The sequence below is a fragment of the Simochromis diagramma genome, unplaced genomic scaffold, assembly GCF_900408965.1.
Source record: "Simochromis diagramma unplaced genomic scaffold, fSimDia1.1 OVJJ01000602.1, whole genome shotgun sequence".
Lineage (NCBI taxonomy): Eukaryota > Metazoa > Chordata > Actinopteri > Cichliformes > Cichlidae > Simochromis > Simochromis diagramma.
This window is the reverse complement of record NW_024387040.1, coordinates 7,759,422-7,780,037: the sequence shown is the minus strand read 5'-3', so window position 1 is coordinate 7,780,037 and position 20,616 is coordinate 7,759,422. Positions and strand designations below refer to the sequence as shown.

Sequence of the window (20,616 nt, the reverse complement as noted above, 5' to 3'; positions counted from 1 at the left end):
CAGATGTAAAGGAGATCTTCCCAATAAGGCCATCTTGTGCTAGTTTTGCTCGTGAATCCCCTCTCGGTATGAGAAACGTTGATGCTGAAGACAAGGGCAAGCACACAACATCTTTTGTATAGTGTTTGCAGGTCTTGTTTTTTTCTCACAAAATGTGAGCGCGTAGCATGAGCTTGAGGAACTGATGGAAGAGGAACCTGAAATGAATTCAAACACAGATACAGATAGACACCTATGCATTATAATACATCCGTAAGGTTTCTGTTATCTGTTCATTAAAAACAAACAAACAAACTGTAGACTCAGACCATCTTACTATTGTCTACCCATTACACAGAAAACTGAATCTTTTGTATCTTGTAGATTAGCATTTGGTGATTTTTGGTCAAGCTAGTGATTCAGTCCCCAGGTGCTCTAATCTACAGCTACCAATGGGTTTATCTGAGTATGACTGTGTGCGAATGTTGGACAGAAAAAGTGCTTGTATTAATCTGTGCCTGTGAATGGGTAAATGAGATCTGTTGTATAAAGTGCTTTGAGCACTCAATTAGAGTAGAAAAGGCCTGCAGTTAGGTCAGTGTGTATTTGGACCCTAACAAGTTTTATTTTGTTGCCCGTTTACTGAAACATTTTCCAATCATAAATATATCATGGACATGATGTGCAGACTCAGCTTTAATTTAGGGTATCCATATTAAAATGATGATGTCATTACCAATTAAGCAGATAAAAGGCCTGGAATTGATTTGAGACGTAGTGTTTGCATTTTGAAAATTTTACTGTGAACAGACAACATGCAGTCAAAGAGAACATAACAGAAAAAAGAAAATTAAGAAATTAATACAGCCACTACAGTGACCATCAAAACGATGAAAAATATTGACGTAAAATTTTTTTTGCGACACCACAGAACAAATGATAGCGTATAATATGAAATGATAGATGTTTTCATATCGTCATATCGAACAGCCCTAATACAGAGGGTTCACTGCAAGGTGCAAGCCACTCATAAGCCTCAAGAATAGAAAGGCTAGAATGGACTTAACAAAAAAAAAACAACCATCTAGTAAAAGCCAGCAAAATTTTGGAAAAACATTCTTTGGACAGATAAAACCAAGATCAACCTCTACCAGAATGATGGCAAGAAAAAAGTATGGAGAGGGGTGGAACGACTCACGATCCAAAGCATACCACATCATCTGTAAAACATGGCAGAGGCAGTGTGATGGTTTGGGCGTGCATGGCTGCCAGTGGCACTGGTAGTGTTTACTGAATATGTGACACAGGACTGAAGCAGCTGAATGTGTTCAGAGACATACTTGTCTGCTTAAGTCCAGCTAAAAGTAGTCACATTGATTGGGAGGCATTTCATAATAAAGGTGGAAGATGACCCAAAACATACAGTCTAAGCACCCCATGACTTTAATAAAGTAATGAAATAGAATATTCTTGAATGGCCAAGTCAGTCACTGGATTTTAACCCAATTGAGCATACATTTCAGTTGTTGAAGACTAAATTTAGGACAGAAAGGCCCACAAACAAACAGCAACTGAAAGTCAATGCAGTAAAGGCCTGGCAGAGCCTTTACAAATTAATTTTTCCCCCTCACATTTTTATGCATTCATTTAGTCCAACCCACTGAATTAAAACTTAAAGTCTGCACTTCAACTGCATTGGAGTGGTTTCATTTTTAATTCATTCTGGTAATGTACAGAAGCAACATTAGAAAATGTGTCTGTATCCAACTACTTATGGACCTGACTGTATATCAAAACCAGTCAGCTAAGATAAGATAACATACCTTTATTAGTCCCACAAGGGGAAATTTCATGATAAATAAATTAAATGATATGTGTAAGAAGGCCTACCGAGCGGTATGGTATCCCAGTGGAGACGGCAGGTCTACTTGGTCCAGGTGCATTGCTGGATTCCTAAGGAAACATTTACATCAAGAACGACTGTTACGTACCTACCAAATAAATAAATAGAGTTGTATGATGTTCGATCTCTGTCTGCTGCCTACCAAATGAAATAATTGAGGACTAGCTAAGTAATTTAGCTTTGCTAGTTTTGCTAACACTGCTATCAACCCGTCCAAAATGCTATACAATAAACTTACCAAGTGCTGCGTCGTTTGTGAGGTCGAGGGTGCACTATCGTTGAATGGCCGACAAAACGGCTCTTCCAATGTTTTCAGCTAAATCGCTGGACATGCTGGTAGGGAATAGTTGAAGCAGCTCATGGCAGTCAAAAGTGACCGTGATAGGAGCGCAAACACAGAACCTGACCACGACCGGCACACTTTAGCACGGGAGGTTTTCTTGAAGCTTTTATTTTGGTATTTCCGTTGACCCGTACAATAAATTTGCATATTAGCTAAATATTTAGTTTCCCGTAACATTTAGATTTAACATTTAGATTTACTGTTTAGTTCCCCATCTCTTTTCTTCTGTCCCCTCTCTCTTTTTAAATCCCTCTCCCTTTCCAGAGCTGAGATCCGTAATTTGCATATTAGCTAAATATTTAGTTTCCCGTAACATTTAGATTTAACATTTAGATTTAACATTTAGATTTAACATTTAACATTTAGATTTATATATAACATTTAGATTTAACATTTAACATTTAGATTTATATATAACATTTAGATTTATATATAACATTTAGATTTAACATTTAGATTTAACATTTAACATTTAGATTTATATATAACATTTAGATTTAACATTTAACATTTAGATTTAACATTTAACATTTAGATTTATATATACATTTAGATTTAACATTTAGATTTAACATTTAGATTTACATTTAGCATTTAGATTTATATATAACATTTAGATTTAACATTTAATATTTAGATTTATATATAACATTTAGATTTATATATAACATTTAGATTTAACATTTAACATTTAGATTTATATATAACATTTAGATTTAACATTTAACATTTAGATTTATATATAACATTTAGATTTAACATTTAAGATTTAACATTTAACATTTAGATTTAACATTAACATTTAGATTTATATAACATTTAGATTTAACATTTAAAATCCTGTTTTAAATATGAAAAGTTACAAATGTTTTACTAAATGTTGTAAAAAATGACTCGAAAAAACATGTTTTTGTAAGATTTAGAGCTAAATGTGGAAAAATGTTGCTGTTAATTTTGGCATGTTTCAGTTTACAAACGGCGCCCCATACTTCCAACATAAATGAAGACAGAAAACTAAATAGCAGTGGCGTTTGCAGGGTTACTGAAGTTGGACTACCTGGTATATAATGTTGTGCTACGTGATTGCTAGCGACACAGGTTTGTTAGCATAACATTAGCACAGTGAAGCTGGAGGATGAACGCCAGCTTCACTTTTTTCCACTTGATAAAAGTTAACGTGAGGGATTCTGGTGGTTAGGGACAAATGCAATGGCATAGCGATGACCTCTGCTCCTGTTTTGGGTTTTTATATTTTGCTTTATTCGTCTTGTGATTTGTATTTAAACAGTCGTTTTTGGTCATCTTGTTTCTTCAATTTCTGCATTAATACTTCAGTTCCCATTTTATGGCTTCCTCTTAATCAGCGTAAATGAGGAGGAATGGTGAGTCCTTGCACTGCTTTGCTTGTTTTCATTTGACTGAACTAACTTCATTAGAGTTATTTGATATTGTATTTTGCACTATCCTACTGTATATTACTGTAATAGTAGTATTCTTATTGTATATATGGTATATCTTATTCCTCTGTTCCTCTGTCTCTCTTGCTGCATTGAGTATGTGTATGACTAAAGAATTTCCCTCGGGATAAATAAAAGTTCTTCTTATCTTATCCTTAAGATTTGTACAACAAAGTATTTTCAGTTTTAAGCTGGAAGAATGGGGTTTTGCACAGCTTATCATGTTATGCAAGGAAAAAAGGGCACGTAGCGCATCGGTGATGTGTTCACTAATATAGAACTAAAATGTGTGTTACCTTAAAATGAGCAAATCCTTTGTCACAAAGTTGTATATGAATACTGCTCATTGTATAAATTCAGTCATTTTAAAGTCTATCAAAAACAAGTCAAATCCTGACAATATTAATGAGACGTTTCTAAAATTCTTCTACACAGATGGTCTGAATTTGTGAAGCGAGTGGTATCGCTCTCCGTCCCCGGCAGTCGGCTCCTCCTTGTTTTTTCTAAGCCACGATTAGGCTCGTTGAGAGCAGGCATGTGCATGCAGACAGTGTTTGTTTTTACATCTGGTGGGTAACGTCCCTCCCTATATTTTTGGAACAGTACCTCTGAAGCTTGATTTAGATTTCTGCAGGAAATTTACGTTCTACACTTCAGATGTAACACCTCTTAACACTAAACCGGTCCATTCACGCTGTTGTTTCCAGTTACAGCGTATATTTCCTGCTGAAGCATATTTCAGGCATAAGACAGAAACATTACAAAAATATACACCTGCAGGCCACTCTATTGTCTTTATTTGACTAAATGCACTAAATTGCTGCCACAAGCTTTTGAACACATGTACCTAATAAAGTGGCTGGTGAGTGTAAGAGTATCCTCAGTCCCAGCTTGGATAAAGACGTGTCTGTGTGTCTTTGTTCCCTGCAGTAGTGCCCTCTCCAGCTCAGTCATCATCCACATACCCCAGGACACTGTCCGAGCCAAAGAGATCATCGCCCACGTCAACACGCAGAAGACTCAGGTCAGCTATTACGCAGAGGCTATCTCAAGCTGCCAAAGACCAATCGCTCGCCAGTCTGGCTGACAAGGTACTAAAAGTGTTTGACGTTACGTGGGGACGCTTCATATTTCATTCATACCCTCTTCCTTTCAGACCTGTCAGCTGGTGACAGTGTGCTGCTACAGTGGGGCAAAAAAGTATTTAGTCAACCACCGATTGTGCAAGTTCCCCCACTTAAAATGATGACAGAGGTCAGTAATTTGCACCAGAGGTACACTTCAACTGTGAGAGACAGAATGTGAAAAAAAAAAATCCATGAATTCACATGGTAGGATTTGTAAAGAATTTATTCATAAATTAGGGTGGAAAATAAGTATTTGGTCACCTCAAACATGGAAAATCTCTGGCTCTCACAGACCTGTAACGTCTTCTGTAAGACGCTTTTCTGTCCCCCACTCGTTACCTGTATGAATGGCACCTGTTTGAACTCATCATCTGTATAAAAGACACCTGTCCACAGCCTCAAACAGTCAGACTCCAAACTCCGCCATGGCCAAGACCAAAGAGCTTTCGAAGGACACCAGGAAAAGTAATTGTAGACCTGCACCAGACTGGGAAGAGTGAATCTACAATAGGCAAGCAGCTTGGTGTGAAAAAATCAACTGTGGGAGCAATCATCAGAAAATGGAAAGACATACAAGACCACTGATAATCTCCCACGATCTGGGGCTCCACGCAAGATCTCATCCCGTGGGGTCAAAATGATCATGAGAAACGGTGAGCAAAGATCCCAGAACCACAAGGGGGGACCTGGTGAATGACCTGCAGAGAGCTGGGACCAAAGTAACAAAGGTCACCATCAGTAACACACTACAACGGCAGGGAATCAAATCCCCGTGCCAGACGTGTTCCGCTGGCTGAAGCCAGTGCATGTCCAGGCCCGTCTGAAGTTTGCCAGAGAGCACATGGATGATACAGCAGAGGATGGGAGAATGTCATGTGGTCAGATGAACCAAGTAGAACTTTTTGGTATAAACTCAACTCGTCGTGTTTGGAGGAAGAAGAATACTGAGTGTCATCCCAAGAACACCATAACCTACTGTGAAGCATGGGGAGTGGAAACATCAATGCTATGGGGCTGTTTTTCTGCCAAGGGGACAGGACGACTGATCCGTGTTAAGGACAGAATGAATGGGGCCATGTATCGTGAGATTTTGAGCCAAACCCTCCTTCCATCAGTGAGAACTTTTGAAGATGAACCGAGGCTGGGTCTTCCAACCTGACAATGATCCAAAACAAAAACCGCCCGGGCAACAAAGGAGTGGCTCCGTAAGAAGCATTTGAAAGTCCGGAGTGGCCTAGCCAGTCTCCAGACTCAACCCCATAGAAAATCTGTGGCGGGAGTTGAAAGTCCGTGTTGCTCGGCGACAGCCCCCAAACATCACTGCTCTCGAGAAGATCTGCATGGAGGAATGGGCCAAAATACCAGCTACTGTGTGTGCAAACCTGGTAAAGACCTATAGTAAACGGTTTGACCTCTGTTAGTGCCAACAAAGGTTATTTACAAAGTATTCATGAGTTGTATTTTTGTTATTGACCAATACTTATTTTCCACCCTGATTTACGAATAAATTCTTTACAAATCCTACCATGTGAATTCATGGAATTTTTTTTTCACATTCTGCTCTCACAGTTGAAGTGTACCTCTGGTGCAAATTACTGACCTCTGTCATCATTTTAGGTGGGGGAACTTGCACAATCGGTGGCTGACTAAATACTTTTTTGCCCCACTGTAGCTTCAGCTATTTAGGCCCTGAACGCAGTACGGGGCGAGTACATCGCAACCAAAGCTTCTCCTTCCGCTGAGTCTGAACAAGTAGTGCTCTGCAATGACCAGGATACGCTGAGAGCAAAGTACAGCGGTCACAACAGCCAGTCGTCACTGCACGTGGACTGGCACGAAGAGGAGTGGGTGAGTTGATCAGCAGTTATTGGCTGTTTTCTGATTCCAGATTTTTTTATTTCTTTAGCATGAGAACAGACAAGCTTAGTTTCTTGGCACACATTGTGGATACAGCTTATATCTTAACTAGACTCTGAACTCTGTTTTCTTTTCTTGTTGCTTCTTCTTCTTCTTGAGTCATCCCTCTCATGTTGATTTCCAGCTCAGGTCACTCCTTACTTTTAAGAAGTTGGAGGATTCGTGAGCAGATTTTTCCTTCACCATATCAGCCGACTTTATCTATGAGAAAATACTCTTAAATGACTCTTCTTTAAAAAGTGTTCAGTGTTTTATGTCTGGTCCGTGTGTCATCTTTGTCTTTACAATGTTGCAGCAATACTGTAGTAATGATATGATATGATATACCTTTATTAGTCCCACAAGGGGAAATTTAAATGTTGGTTTAGTGTAAGCTCAGCTTTTTTAACTAATGTAAGAAGTGTTATGACTGACTCGTTTTTAATACCTAAATCTGGCCTCAGTGCACGAACCTAAATGAATCGGTACATATGAAAGCGCCCAAGTCACAAGCTGTGTTCAAGGACATGGATAAAACAAAAGGTTCAAATTTGTGCACAAAAACCCCACAAATCAGTGTCACTGTTTTAAAATCTGCTGCGAGACCGCTCTAAATGTCAGCTTTTTCTTTACGTAAAGACTGGGGTCTGTAACATATCAGCTCGTTTCTTATTTATTAAAGAACATGCCTGACACCAGGCTTTTGAGTTAACGGCTCCATTAGATCTCTGCAAGTATTTTTAAGTATTTTTAGGTTCTTTCCAGCAGGATTTGTGGCTAGTTCTGGAGCTTGACCCTAAAAGATTTCAGTGTGTCGGTGCTTCTGCTTTCCCTGTTGTCCTTCTGTTCCGTCTTTTTTTCTGTTTCTGTCAAATTTAAAAACAACTGCACTCTGAAATACACACTCTTTGCAAGATGTTGTCTAAACTAGTGGTTGGAAGGCATATTTGTGTTTGGTCTCTGATGGTTTATTTACACTTTTTGCAGGCCACGCCCACGGACTACAGAGCCATGATGAGCAACAAAGCCAAGAAGTGTATGGACTTCCTGCTGATGCAGGACACCGCCCCGACGATAGCCACGGACGTGTCACTGCCTTCCCTTGAGTCCCTGCCGGCCAGGTATAACTCATCAGCTCCCTGGACACTTCAATAATTTAAATATGGTAGGTGCCCGTTTGGCAGACGGACGATTGTCAGGCGCGGTACTGCCTCTCTCTCTCTCGCTCGCTCTACCACCCTCGCTCTCTTTCCGCTGCACTCGCGCCTTGTATCAGGTGATTGGGTTAATTGGGAACCCACCTGCACATTGATTGCAGGGTGGCGCTAGCCCGTATAAAGCTAAGCCGATGTTTTGTTGGATTAATTCTTCCCGAGCTTCAGGTGCGATACAGCAGTAAATGCTGACGTACTGATCAGCAAGAGCCGATTATATGACAGCTACAGGTATGCTCTCGCTTAACCTCAGATTCCCTCCGAATACTGGAATTTGTGTTAATATACTTTTCCGGCTTGTTGTAGCGCAGCAGTCTGTTTAATTCTGCCATTGCGGAGAGAGGTGTTCGTGTTATCTCCACCAATGAGAGTATAGTGCCTCCGGTCCTGGGGTAAAGCCGTTTGAACTACTTTTATTAGCATTCATAGCTATAAGAGTTTAAGGTTACATTTATCTGTTTCAGGGTTTCACTGCTGTACTCACCCCTCCATGGCAAATTGCCCAACCTAAATTGGAAGAGTGGAGTTGGAAGAGACTCCTTGGTGGAGTCTGCTGTCTTGTCTTGTTTTTGTTAAGTAGGCTTACCTTGTTTTGGGTTCGCCTGGTGTTCTATTTTACCCTGGACTGTTGCTCGTACCCACGCTTTCTGTGATCGGGCTGAAGTGACTCTCTGCCCGAGTGTCGTGCTGGGACTCTAAATCGCCTGGGTGGCCGGTCTCAGCCGGTGGGGAGCCAGACCGGCCTACGCCTGAGAATAATATTACCAGCACGAGTGGTAGTTTGACCCGTGGGGAATAAGCCGTGTGTGTGTGAGTGAGATTTCTTTTATTAGAGTGTGTTTTAGTCTGTTTTATGATTTGTAGCGAGCCTGACGCTGTGTCCTTATTCTTTTAACATATTTTTCTGTGTTTTATTTCAGTGAAGGAGGACGAGCCAGTGGCCCTGGGACCTCAGGTGGTGGGTCGTTTTCACACTTTCTTTTGTACAGCACTGGGTGGTCTGCAGTGATTCTTTTTGTGTGATTTCCTTTGGTTCCACGGCTGCTGGTAAGTCCAAGTTCCACGATGGTTTTATTTTTACTGTAGGACACTGTCAATAATGATGCTACATCTTGACCTTAATATTTTATTTATAAAATATTATTTATAATATTCATTTCTATAAATAAAACTGTTTTAATATTGGAAGCCAACCTGCCTCAGTGTGCATCCTTGAATCTGTGCGGTCTTTTAAATCCTTTTATCTATTTTTCTTAAATATATTTCCTGGGGGTGCAATTCCCTGGGTGGCGTTGTCAATTTATTTTGTTCATAACCCCGCCGACCACTTGGTCACAACAGTCATATCACAAATGTTAGCGTAATGAAAGAGTCTTACAAAGTCAAATTTAGCTAAGTTACGTGACGTTAGTGATATCGCCACTTAACGCGGCTCTTTGGTCGGTTAGTTAGTTTAGGTTTGTGCCGAAGCTGGGTCTGTTTGTCGGTGTGAAGCCAAACGTTGACGTTTTAGGAAACACCGAGCAGACGGTTCATACTTGCCAACATTCAAAACGGCTGTTGGGGGGGGGGGGGGTGTAAATATATTTTACAGTGTTTTTTTTTTCGACAAAATACGTTAAATGTCACAGTTATTATTGGCTGGCCGGAACAGCGGGGGGTGTCCAAATTCAGAGGCTGCTTCCACCTGAGGACCCGCCTTCGCGGTCTAAAGAAAGCCGGGTAGTACGTCACGAGCTCCCTCGGTGGAGTGAAACTGCGTCTGCTCCTTGCTATCTAAAATATAGCCGGGCGCTGGCGTCAATTCTCCACCGTCTCACACTTTGTTTAATCAGTTTCTGTTTGACGTTTATTCAGCTTTGTGAAAACCCCAGAGGACCCCTCCCGAGGGATTAATAAAGTTAAATTTAATTGAATAACTTTAATCTCAGCCAAAACGATTTACTCACGAACAAGTAAAACACTGGAAAAGCCAAACATATGGGGCGGCCGTTTGTAAACTGAAACATGCCGAAATTAACAGCAACATGTTTCCACATTTAGCTCTAAGTCTTACAAAACATGTCTTTTTCGAGTCATTTTTTTACAACATTTAGTAAAACATTTGTAACTTTTCATATTTAAAACAGGATTTTAAATGGCCAAGCTAAATGGCCAAGCTAAATGGCTATACAGCTCTATTTATTTATTATTTGGTAGGTACGTAACAGTCGTTCTTGATGTAAATGTTTCCTTAGGGGTCCAGGTGCATTGCTGGATTCCTAAGTAGACCTGCCGTCTCCACTGGGATACCATACTGCTCGGTAGGCCTTCTTACACATATCATTTAGCTGACTGATTTTTGTTTTTTCTTTGGTGTAATATGTCACCTTAAATTCCTGTCAAAGTAATGATTCTGACTCTACATAAATTTCATCTTCTTAGGGGTCCATCACTAGCAGTGTCACATCACCACCAACAACATTCACAAGTTTATGTCATATTTTATTACTGTTTTTGCTGTGAAGTGTCTTTTGATTGCTCACTTTCATATTTTTAAAACTATTGATAAAATATTACTCTCTAGCTAATCTGTCACCGTACAACTGCCTCAAATTACCCATCTTTTGTTATAGAATTGTGCTCATTGAGATTTTCTGTGCCGTGTTCTAGGATGGTTACCAAGGAAGGCTTCAGATTTCCAAAGAGGAATTGGAAAATGTTCTTTCCCTGAAAACATCTTTTGCTGAAGCTGCATCTATCCTTTCCATCTCCAGACCCACTCTGTATAAGTTACTGCAAGACTATAATATCTCAGAGTCAAAATTCAATGTAATCAGTTGACCATAGAGTGTCCCAGATAAAAACTGAACATCCAAATGTTGGAGAAGTGATGCTGATGGGTCATCTGCATTCCAAAAACATAGTGGTTCAAAGATGGCGCGTAAGAAAGTCACTGCGGAGGGTGGACTCGGCTGGTCTTCTATCCAGGAGAAGAACTGCAGTTGCTCGGCGAGTATATTCTGTGCCTCATCCAATTTCATATGGCACATAGATGGAAATCACAAACTGATTCGTTGGAAGTTTGTTGTTCATGGTGCAATAGATGGATACAGCAGGATGTTGATGTTTCTTCAGTGCTCCAGCAATAATCGAGCTGAGACTGTGAAAGCCCTCTTTACTGCAGCTGTTGGACAATTTGGCAGACCCCTGCATATCAGGACTGATCACGGAGGAGAGAATGCTCAGATTTGGGAGGACATGCGAGCAAGCAGGGGTGAAAGCTCTGTCTTAATGGGAAGTTCTGTGCACAACCAGAGGATTGAGCGTTTCAACCGAGACTTAAACAACAACTGTAGCCGCATTTATGCACCTATATTTTATGAATTGGAATCACTTGGTATCCTAGACTTAGAAAATGCAACAGACCTATTTTGCCTTCATTATGTGTTTCTACCACGAATCAACCGCACTTTGAAGGAATTCAAAGCTGGATATAACAATCGCTCTGTTTCCACTGAAGGTAATAGAACTCCCATCCAGCTTTTTTCCTGCGGAACTCATGTGTCTCATCGTCACAACGCAGAACTTTCTACAGCAGAGGTCTCCATACCCTCCTTGTCAAACTCTGAAAGTAGGTTTGTCCCATTAAATGACAGCGATTTACAAGAGCTATATACAAGCATTCACCCTTTCGAAGAAGACAACAATAATGGTAAAACATTGTTTCAACGAACACAGCAGTATATTTTTAACAAACTTGTAAATGTGTGACCTCAACCACAGGATACCAGTGATGTTCTAAAGAGTGATGACACTTAATATTCTTAAATGCTGTACAGCAAATGCAGTTTTTGTACTACTGCAGAAGCCCCTCCCCTCTAGCAGTGATGCCTCAGAGTTAATGACTGACAGTGACTCATAGGCTATTCAGAAGGGTACAACCACTTTTAGTTTATGGGTAAAACCAGTTATTCAGATTGCAGTAAAGATCAAATTCACACTGTAACAGTGTAATACAGTATAACAGTGAAAATTATCAACACGGAACAGTCAGTCTTTAAATCAATTCACAAGATTACCTACAGTATTGTTTTAATCATTGTAAAGTTGCAATAGTCTTAATAAATGTTGCTGTTAGATGTCTAAGTAATCCTGGCCTGTTCTACAAAGCATGTTTAGTATACTCTGTGCATAAACTGTTTTGAAGTGTCCTTGTTTAAAAAAAAAAAAAAAAAGAAAGCTTAATAAAATTATTAATTGTATTACACCAGTGACTTTATTGATTTGTCATTGAAAATACAGAGTTAGCATTTTTATAAATCTATTGAAGCTTTGAAAATTATTACATTTCAACATTAAATGCAGTCAGAATTTATTTCAAGTATCTTGTAAGAAGCAAAGTTACTTGAAACTACAATTAATGAACAGGATTAGAGTTAACAAACCCACCATTTTAATTTCACTTTTTGGAACATGTTTAGATGGTGCTGAATAAAGCTCCATTCATGAGTGCTACTAAGAAGCAGTAATGAAAAGCATCATCAGCCATTGTTTCATTCACAAAAAGCTGAAGCTCATTTGCACATGTGTGTGCAATCGGGAGATGTTTGCTTTCATCGTGAATTAATGTTATTTTAGGAGCTGGTTGAAAACCTATGGCTGGAACCTTGCTGCTCCCGGTGGCAAAAGCCAAGATGTGACCAGGCCTCAAAGCTTTCACAAATGCCTCTTCATCCTTGGTAAGAGTTCTTTCTCCAAGTGAGTCTCTCAGCTCTTTATCTAAAAACAAAGGAAAAACCACCGTTAACCTGGGGACACTAAAATAGTTAAAGCTTGAGCTAACAACTAAATGATGGCTAATGTTTTTATAAAAAATACAGAGGTTCTGTCTTTGCCTTGCTTGTCAGTTGTAAGCTATCATACATCTTTATTCCTGTTTTGTGTGTGCGCATGTGACATAAAAAGACAAAGTTTTACTTTAGTGTCCCAAATTGTTTCATGGCCAGACTACATTATGTGAATTTCTGCTTACTTTCGACACACTGGAGAAATTCCCGAAATTTGACCACCATCAGCTCCTCTCTAACTCTTCTGTTGCTCCCAAGGACAGAATAGCTTGGCCTGAGAACCCCAGCAATTAAACTGGCTGTCAGATCTTTGTCCTCCCCCGATAGGTCAAGCAGAACACGCAAACTGGGGTTCTCTCTCAGGAGTGATAAAATCTAGACAGAAAAGTTTAAATAATGGTTAAATTCCCGTTTTAAATACAAAAAGTAGCTCACTCTAAATGATTATGAAATAATGACCAATTGATACAGAAAAAAAATAAATCTCACTCCATAGTAGGACAAGCCATCAGTTAGTTGATCGAAACAGCTTTGCCGTTGCAGAACTGCAAGGTATAGAGCTGCATTTTTCACAAACAGATCTTTATTGGCCATGGTGACTGTGAGTGGAAGACCTTCAACTTGATATCGCCATGAGTCACAGCAGCTGACTGCTTCCTCCAAATCATGTTGAGTTGTTGCATTTACAAGCTAAATATTTAAGAAAAACACTTTAAATGTTTGTTTTTTACCAGTGTACACAAATACTGCAGATGGTTCATTTTAATTGGACTCTAAACGTTTTTGTTTTGGTTTATTTGGCTGTATTTCACCAATAATTTTTTTTTTTAACAAAAAGGAAACAAATTGAAAATATAATACATGGAATTGCCTCTAATAACCAAAAGTGTATTTATTATATATTATAAAAGAAGACCAGAAGACTTGTGAATATAGGAAATATTACAATATTCTTGTTATAATATTGCAATTCACCTTTTTCAGATTCTCTCTTAACTCAGGGTCACCTATATTATCCGGTGTTAGGTGTACTTGAAGAATGTCTCCTGACACAATGTAGTCTACTACATGTGGAGAGAGAAAGGCAGGTGCTTCTCCACCTTGCACTATTATTGTGAACAACATCCTGCCAATGGTTCGATATACTCCATTTTGCAAGTGTAGGATGTTAAATTTCAGTGTGCATCCATTTGGTGTAGCTGAAAAATAACACACAAAAAAGTATATTCTGTACAGACCCCAAACTGATATCTTGAGATTGACAGACAAAAATGTATTACTTTTTTTTTTTTTACTGTTTCAGACACAGAACATAACAGATTTATTATCTGTAGTCATTTATTAACTTGTTAATGTTCTGTCAAACAATGTTCAGATCAGGTGGTTGTTGCGTTTGTAACATTATAAAAACAAGTGTCGTCAACAAGCCTTTAGGCCTTGAGTAAGTAAGTTAGTTAGTTTGTCTATGAAATCATATTACCTTCAAAAGCACCACTATCCTGAAAGATGGCCTTCACCAGTAAACGGAAAAACTCCCGCCTTGGCCCCCCAAGGTCAGCAGCATCTTCCTCTGTATCATGTTCATCGCTTGCAAATGTGACATAAAGCATCTCACAGCTTTCTGCAAACTTGGGTCTCTTGAACTGACGCAAAGCAGTCGACCACACATTGGCTCGACTGATATGGAGTTGTCTTGTTCTTGGTGTAATGACTTTCTCACTATGAGCTCTAAGAAGACCTTCAATTTCTTCTTTGCTGAGCTTCTTAAAAGACCTATATTAAAAAAGGGACAATGACAAACAGATCTTGGGGAAAAATGGAAATTTGCTGTACATTTGACTCAAGTGCACAGAGTTACAACAGATAATTATGTTGTGATAGTCCATATTAAATTAGTCAGAAATGTAATGTAAATGTAAACCTTTGTAATTGTGTAACTGCAAAAAAATGATGCAAGTGAAGATGCAAATAAGATATTCAATTATCAAAGGTTACTTTCAAATCTTACCTTGAAATATGAACTTCACTCTGTCTATCAGACTCTTCTAGGAGGCTACGCTGAATTGCCTCTTCAAGAGCTTCATCTTCCTCCAGGAAAATAGGGCTAAGTAGATAAGAGATATTAGAAATCATAAAACATGTCAGCCTTGAAGAATTTCTCACACTACATCTTTAAAAAAAAAAAAAAAATTAAATGTAAATCCTAAAGTTGCAGTCATTCAGCAAAAAAAACCCAAACATGCAAATTGGAAACTTGCATCAAAACAATATCCTAAACAACATCTAAAATGAAGGATTTCTTTAACCCCTAGACAACAGCTTACACAAATTCTGCCACATTATATGGAAACATCTGCTGTCCCTCTGCCTGGCCCTCATTTTCACTCTCTTGAATGCAGCTCTCTGTTTCCTGATGCTTGGCCTCACTTTCACCTGGTGTTGTAGACAACGCATGATGCACTGAACAAAGGAAAGAAGGTCAGCATGACTTGCTTCATAATGTTAACAGAGCCTTTATATATCCTTATATTAGTTTAAGTGAAAGTTGGGCACATATTCCTCCTTGGCTGTAATCACCTGTGATAATTCGTAAACATTAAAATGGTAAATGGCCTGTATTTGTATAGCGCTTTTACTAGTCCCCCCCTAAGGACCCCAAAGCGCTTTACACACCCAGTCATCCACCCATTCACACACACGTGGAGGCTACAGTTGTAGCCACAGCTGCCCTGGGGCAGACTGACAGAGTCGAGGCTGCCATATCGCGCCATTGGCCCTTCTGGCCAACACCAGTAGGCGGTAGGTGAAGTGTCTTGCCCAAGGACACAGCGACTGAGACTGTCCGAGCCGGGGCTCGAACCGGCAACCTTCCGATTACAAGGCAAACTCCCAACTCTTGAGCCACGATCGCCCCAATCGGACAAATTAATGATGCTCTCATCAAACAAACCCCCCAGGAATTATTACGCACTGCAGTAACAAAATCTAACTGGTCATCGAGCTTAGAACCTCACTAGGTTCTCATTCACGTCACATACCTCGTCTTCTCCGGCAGACTGGACTTTCAAAGTCACTGTCAGACAGCTCTTCTGGTTCCTCCTGAGGGAAAAGAAAGCATGTTCTACATAAAATCAAATACAGTTGCACCAAATCACTGGTAACACAGAGGCACATGGCTGCACTAAAGACTGTTTACACCTGCTGAAACTGCAATATTAATTAATACAATTAATAAAATTATGTTAAGGGAACAGACTCACTTTTTAGACAATAAATATTTCTGCACTGCAATATAAAATGTTTACCTGTGCAGGTTTTTGTATCCCTGCCATTATATAGAGGCAGGTGGTGGAACAAATCGAGCCAACTTCTTGGCCACCCCAAAGAAAACTGCTAGAAACATTTGGTTTCATTAGTCGTTTACATCCTCTAATTGTACTCAAATACTCAAAAGGGAATGTCTGGCCAGTTGACAGTGCAAATGTTCTTCTGAAGATTGCTGCTATTTCTTCTCTAAGTTGTGCTTCAGACCAGTCAGATGTAAAGGAGATCTTCCCAATAAGGCCATCTTGTGCTAGTTTTGCTCGTGAATCCCCTCTCGGTATGAGAAACGTTGATGCTGAAGACAAGGGCAAGCACACAACATCTTTTGTATAGTGTTTGCAGGTCTTGTTTTTTTCTCACAAAATGTGAGCGCGTAGCATGAGCTTGAGGAACTGATGGAAGAGGAACCTGGAATGAATTCAAACACAGATACAGATAGACACCTATGCATTATAATACATCCGTAAGGTTTCTGTTATCTGTTCATTAAAAACAAACAAACAAACTGTAGACTCAGACCATCTTACTATTGTCTACCCATTACACAGAAAACTGAATCTTTTGTATCTTGTAGATTAGCATTTGGTGATTTTTGGTCAAGCTGGTGATTCAGTCCCCAGGTGCTCTAATCTACAGCTACCAATGGGTTTATCTGAGTATGACTGTGTGCGAATGTTGGACAGAAAAAGTGCTTGTATTAATCTGTGCCTGTGAATGGGTAAATGAGATCTGTTGTATAAAGTGCTTTGAGCACTCAATTAGAGTAGAAAAGGCCTGCAGTTAGGTCAGTGTGTATTTGGACCCTAACAAGTTTTATTTTGTTGCCCGTTTACTGAAACATTTTCCAATCATAAATATATCATGGACATGATGTGCAGACTCAGCTTTAATTTAGGGTATCCATATTAAAATGATGATGTCATTACCAATTAAGCAGATAAAAGGCCTGGAATTGATTTGAGACGTAGTGTTTGCATTTTGAAAATTTTACTGTGAACAGACAACATGCAGTCAAAGAGAACATAACAGAAAAAAGAAAATTAAGAAATTAATACAGCCACTACAGTGACCATCAAAACGATGAAAAATATTGACGTAAAATTTATTTTGCGACACCACAGAACAAATGATAGCGTATAATATGAAATGATAGATGTTTTCATATCGTCATATCGAACAGCCCTAATACAGAGGGTTCACTGCAAGGTGCAAGCCACTCATAAGCCTCAAGAATAGAAAGGCTAGAATGGACTTAACAAAAAAAAAAAAAAAAAAAACATCTAGTAAAAGCCAGCAAAATTTTGGAAAAACATTCTTTGGACAGATAAAACCAAGATCAACCTCTACCAGAATGATGGCAAGAAAAAAGTATGGAGAGGGGTGGAACGACTCACGATCCAAAGCATACCACATCATCTGTAAAACATGGCAGAGGCAGTGTGATGGTTTGGGCGTGCATGGCTGCCAGTGGCACTGGTAGTGTTTACTGAATATGTGACACAGGACTGAAGCAGCTGAATGTGTTCAGAGACATACTTGTCTGCTTAAGTCCAGCTAAAAGTAGTCACATTGATTGGGAGGCATTTCATAATAAAGGTGGAAGATGACCCAAAACATACAGTCTAAGTACCCCATGACTTTAATAAAGTAATGAAATAGAATATTCTTGAATGGCCAAGTCAGTCACTGGATTTTAACCCAATTGAGCATACATTTCAGTTGTTGAAGACTAAATTTAGGACAGAAAGGCCCACAAACAAACAGCAACTGAAAGTCAATGCAGTAAAGGCCTGGCAGAGCCTTTACAAATTAATTTTTCCCCCTCACATTTTTATGCATTCATTTAGTCCAACCCACTGAATTAAAACTTAAAGTCTGCACTTCAACTGCATTGGAGTAGTTTCATTTTTAATTCATTCTGGTAATGTACAGAAGCAACATTAGAAAATGTGTCTGTATCCAACTAATTATGGACCTGACTGTATATCAAAACCAGTCAGCTAAGATAAGATAACATACCTTTATTAGTCCCACAAGGGGAAATTTCATGATAAATAAATTAAATGATATGTGTAAGAAGTAGGGGTGCAACGATATTCGTATCGATATTGAACCGTTCGATACAGTGCTTTCGGTTCGGTACGCATATGTATCGAACAATACAACATTTGTAATTTATTTTATCAACTTTCCTTCTGACAATGCTGTCTGTGTTGAGCGCTCAGTGAATCTGCGTTCGACTACTCCGCCTAGGCTGCACTGTCGAGCGCAGATCCACTGAGCGCTCAACACAGACAGCATAGTCAGAAGGAAGAGCGCAGGGCAAGCTAGCAAGACAGAAGTTAAGCTCTCCTTGCAAGATGGACCTCCCCCACTCTCATTCAGATCTGGCGTTTGGAATTATTTTGGTTTTCATGTGACGTATGACCCTGAAGGTAAGCGAGTCATGGACTAAAGTAAAACAGTATGTTGGATGTGCCACGCAATGCTTAATTACATGGGTGGGAACTAGTGTGTTAGCGTCTAGCCCCATGCACGGGGCGATCGGCGGTAGCTCGTTAACGGAGATTTGCCGTGTTGTGGCGTTAAGGTCATTTCAACGAGATTAACCTGAAAGCACTAGTGGGAACACAACGAATATGACTGCACATTTACGCTGACATCATCCTAGTGCAAAGACAAAAACAACAAGCATGCTACTAACTTTAGCCGAGTCATTTAGACAGCTGTTAGCACATGATTCTCCTTATGCTGCTGAGAATATAGCCCAGAAGAAGCGGATAGTATAGCTTTTATTTTGGAAAGAGACATTTCTCTGTAATAAACTCTCTTTTCCAAAGATGAGTGATTCCTCAATCAGATACAGGGCTCGCAATATCGCTAGCCCGACGTCCTGGGGCTAGCGATTTTTTTCAGACGGGCTACTCTGCCCGTCGGGCTATTGTAGGAAGGAAAAATATATGTCAATGCTTTTGCATTCTTTCAGAAATGTAGCTGGGTAATTATGTCATTGGCATCGGTGAGCCACTGTCAATATGTGACATTGAAATCGCGTTTGAATTTGCGCTTGTTTTTTTGCTTTCACTTTGCAATCGTGCGAACTGTGTATAGAGAGCGACAGCACTGATCTGTGAGTGATGATAATTTGTGCACCAATTCCTCTGACATCGTCTTATTAATCGTTAGCTTACTATGCAAACATGACAAGTGAAATCTCCCGCAGCAAGCTTAAACATGTGAGAGGTTGATCGCGCAGAGAATCGCTGAGCTTATGTGAGTCCGTGTGTAAAAGCAGCAGGATATATATTTTAGTTCTGCTGAGCCAAATAAGACAGGTCGGGGTGAAGAAGTGACAGCCAAAGAAAAGCTTACCACAAAACGGAGAAGTTATGACAAATGAGACTATAAGGCAAAAAGAAAGTGCAGCTTTATGGTTTCATGGCCAAAATAATTTCTGTGGCTGCCACATGATGAGCTAAATAACCAGGGCTGCACATAAGTGGTCCGCAGGTGCGCATTCGCTGTCAAAATAAAAAACGCGCACAAGGGTTAGGGTTAAATTTAAAAACTGTACTTTTGAGTTAAAATATATATTTATAATTTTAATAAATGACAAATTAAAAAGGCATGAACATTTTTTTTGTATCGAAAAAATATCGAACCGTGACACCAAAGTATCGAACCGAACCGAACCGTGAATTTTGTGTATCGTTGCACCCCTAGTAAGAAGGCCTACCGAGCAGTATGGTATCCCAGTGGAGACGGCAGGTCTACTTGGTCCAGGTGCATTGCTGGATTCCTAAGGAAACATTTACATCAAGAACGACTGTTACGTACCTACCAAATAAATAAATAGAGTTGTATGATGTTTGATCTCTGTCTGCTGCCTACCAAATGAAATAATTGAGGACTAGCTAAGTAATTTAGCTTTGCTAGTTTTGCTAACACTGCTATCAACCCGTCCAAAATGCTATACAATAAACTTACCAAGTGCTGCGTCGTTTGTGAGGTCGAGGGTGCACTATCGTTGAATGGCCGACAAAACGGCTCTTCCAATGTTTTCAGCTAAATCGCTGGACATGCTGGTAGGGAATAGTTGAAGCAGCTCATGGCAGTCAAAAGTGACCGTGATAGGAGCGCAAACACAGAACCTGACCACGACCGGCACACTTTAGCACGGGAGGTTTTCTTGAAGCTTTTATTTTGGTATTTCCGTTGACCCGTACAATAAATTTGCATATTAGCTAAATATTTAGTTTCCCGTAACATTTAGATTTAACATTTAACATTTAGATTTATATATAACATTTAGATTTAACATTTAACATTTAGATTTATATATAACATTTAGATTTAACATTTAACATTTAGATTTATATATAACATTTAGATTTAACATTTAACATTTAGATTTAACATTTAAAATCCTGTTTTAAAAATGAAAAGTTACAAATGTTTTACTAAATGTTGTAAAAAATGACTCGAAAAAACATGTTTTTGTAAGATTTAGAGCTAAATGTGGAAAAATGTTGCTGTTAATTTCG

General features: G+C 39.3%; 1 protein-coding gene and 2 long non-coding RNA genes across 8 annotated transcripts; 1 reads left to right on the top strand and 2 right to left on the bottom strand.

Moving 5' to 3' along the window:
• Positions 1-144: 144 nt before the first annotated feature.
• LOC120741145 lies at positions 145-2,418 on the bottom strand. Its single transcript, XR_005697558.1, has 3 exons — positions 2,121-2,418; positions 1,870-1,932; positions 145-197 (listed from the first exon to the last, which is right to left on the bottom strand). It is a non-coding gene; the product is annotated as an uncharacterized LOC120741145 (long non-coding RNA).
• Positions 2,419-7,935: 5,517 nt separating this feature from the next.
• Positions 7,936-8,787, top strand: LOC120741148. 2 transcript variants are annotated; one of them, XR_005697565.1, is made up of 3 exons: positions 7,936-8,150; positions 8,226-8,311; positions 8,384-8,787. It is a non-coding gene; the product is annotated as an uncharacterized LOC120741148 (long non-coding RNA). The 2 variants fall into 2 exon arrangements; XR_005697566.1 differs by having other exon boundaries at positions 7,937-8,150; positions 8,231-8,311; positions 8,384-8,412.
• A 3,411-nt stretch (positions 8,788-12,198) lies between these two features.
• On the bottom strand, positions 12,199-20,356 carry LOC120741136 (G2/M phase-specific E3 ubiquitin-protein ligase-like). 5 transcript variants are annotated; one of them, XR_005697555.1, is made up of 9 exons: positions 20,060-20,356; positions 19,809-19,871; positions 16,054-16,480; positions 15,787-15,847; positions 14,757-14,852; positions 13,724-14,521; positions 13,238-13,438; positions 12,934-13,123; positions 12,432-12,680 (listed from the first exon to the last, which is right to left on the bottom strand). XR_005697555.1 is itself a non-coding variant. In XM_040043828.1 (7 exons), exons 3-7 carry the CDS (start codon positions 16,159-16,161, stop codon positions 14,212-14,214), a joined length of 711 nt encoding a protein of 236 aa, XP_039899762.1. In that variant the 5' UTR covers positions 16,162-16,480; positions 19,809-19,871; positions 20,060-20,356; the 3' UTR covers positions 13,466-14,211. The 5 variants fall into 5 exon arrangements, 2 of the variants coding, with proteins under 2 accessions (XP_039899760.1, XP_039899762.1); XR_005697556.1 differs by lacking the exons at positions 15,787-15,847; positions 16,054-16,480 and having other exon boundaries at positions 12,426-12,680; XR_005697554.1 differs by lacking the exons at positions 12,432-12,680; positions 19,809-19,871; positions 20,060-20,356 and adding an exon at positions 15,073-15,208 and having other exon boundaries at positions 12,939-13,123; positions 16,054-16,428.
• Positions 20,357-20,616: the final 260 nt, after the last annotated feature.